We start from the raw sequence: 1,923 nt of genomic DNA, 5'->3' as shown, positions 1-1,923 counted from the left end.
CTCACTATGTAGTTTAGACTGCCTTGAACTCATAGCAACCCAATATCGGGTTGCAGCCACACAATCACAGGCATGCACCACAACACCAGGCTTAAAAATGATTACTTTCTGGGGGCTGGGGAGATAGCCAGTAGGGCAAGTGCTTGCCTGGCAAGCGCAAGGTCCTGAGTTCAATCCCCAGTAACACACACACACACACACACACACACACACACACACAAAAGAAAGATTACTTTCTGCTCATGTTCCATGGATTTCAGATATCAATCTACTTATCTGCACACAAGCTCCTGATTAAGGGACCACAGTATGTGGGTCTAATCCAGTGGTGGTGAACCCACAGCTTGAGTAAAACAGCAGACTGCATCTAAAACCTCTAAAAAGTTTGGCAGCACTATATTCCCAAGTCCAATGCTGGGGCTGATTCATGCCAGAGACAGTACTACCTTGGGACTTCCTTAATATAGCGATCATAGGCAATGGTGTTCTTCCCATAGTTGATCTGCTTCTGTCTTCTCATGAGGACACTTTCATCTGTCTCCACGTCAGCAGGCATCCCACACGTAGACTCCTTTGAATCAGAACTGAAAAAACAAGGAAAAGGACCTCAAAAGTGTGATCGCCAAAACAAATTAAACTCACATATAAGCTATGACAAGAAAATGCTCATTCAAGCTCTGGATCCCAATCCTATTACTCCCACAGAAGTCTAGAATCTTTATATATATGAAATTCTAGTACACAGTAAATACAATTATTTCAAACCAGTAAATACTATTAGAACAATCAGCATTTCTCAGTTGCAATTTTTTTCATTCACAAATTATAAAAAGGGACCGGGGAGATGGCTCAGTGGAATAAGTGCTTCCCTGGCAAGCGCAAGGACCTGAGTTCAATCCCCAGTTCCGCCAAAAAACAAAAAAAAGAAATGTTTAGTTGGACTTGGTGCATACCTGTAATCCCAGAGCTCTGGAGGCTGAGGCAGGGCAACTAACTGCCATGTTTAAGGTCAGCCTGAATTACGTAGTGAGTTAAAAACCAGCCTAAACTCCACAGAAAAACCCTATCTCAAAAAAAAAAAAAAAAAGTTTACACAACACGTACCTTCCTGACGAAGACTTTCTCTCTCTTCCAAAGTCATTTATGAGGAGTTTCCTTTTATACCTGAGAACAATATTGCTGGTTTTATAAAAGTGTGAAAAATAACCATGAACACACCTACAGCTACTAGAGCTAACAGTTACCAGGAACGAAACCTTCCTATTCAGTGGGTTTGGGGCTACAAGGACATTATTTAGTTTTATTACTTATTTGGTACTTGGACTGAACCCAGGAATGATCCTTGCACATCTTTTGCTTCAGCCTTGTGAGTAGTTGGGATCAGAAGTGTAAACAATCGTGCCCGCTATTTCTTTTCTGAGATAGCCTTCTGAGTGCTAGGATTACAGGTAATTACAAGCATGAGCCATCACATCTAGCTATCACTTTTTTCACTTTCAACCTCCCTCAGTTACATCATTTCATAAAATACAATTCATCTGTCAGGATATACAACATCTTATAGTCAGTTGAGAAAACTGCCTCGATACCCTCAGGCATACCATCCTACCACCTAAAGTATCCCTAAACCAAAAGAAAATTTGAGCAGTACAATTAGTCAGGTCTAAATTTCACTGGCAAGAAGACAGGACAGGCCTGCAAGGCAGGCCCACAGTTAGGACACTTTTCTTGTCAGAATAAACCAGAATCCAGTTGGATCTGCTGGGCACTCAGCTTAAATTTCCTTGGTTTAATATACATTTCAACTAATTATGAGCCATGCTTTAATTCAGGCAAGTTAAACAGAAGACCCAATGCTATTATGGGCTACTGGACTCTTTTAGAATATTTTGCTGAGTTTACACACCTATAATATTCAATAAT

The 1,923-nt window shown here is 40.7% G+C and overlaps 1 protein-coding gene across 2 annotated transcripts in view; it reads right to left on the bottom strand.

The window, feature by feature from the left end:
• The window catches only part of Slbp (stem-loop binding protein), a 17,615-nt gene that overhangs the window by 7,987 nt on the left and 7,705 nt on the right, over positions 1-1,923 (bottom strand). For both annotated transcript variants that reach the window (XM_023700604.1, XM_023700603.1), the window contains 2 exons: positions 1,105-1,164; positions 447-584 (listed from right to left, as the gene is read on the bottom strand). In XM_023700604.1, coding sequence (XP_023556372.1) covers positions 447-584; positions 1,105-1,164 — 198 coding nt within the window. The remainder of the gene's footprint in view (positions 1-446; positions 585-1,104; positions 1,165-1,923) is intronic.

Source organism: Octodon degus, unplaced genomic scaffold (assembly GCF_000260255.1).
Source record: "Octodon degus isolate 3935 unplaced genomic scaffold, OctDeg1.0 scaffold00006, whole genome shotgun sequence".
Taxonomy (NCBI): domain Eukaryota; kingdom Metazoa; phylum Chordata; class Mammalia; order Rodentia; family Octodontidae; genus Octodon; species Octodon degus.
The sequence above is the reverse complement of the archived record's forward strand: the minus strand, read 5'-3'. Positions and strand labels throughout refer to the sequence as shown.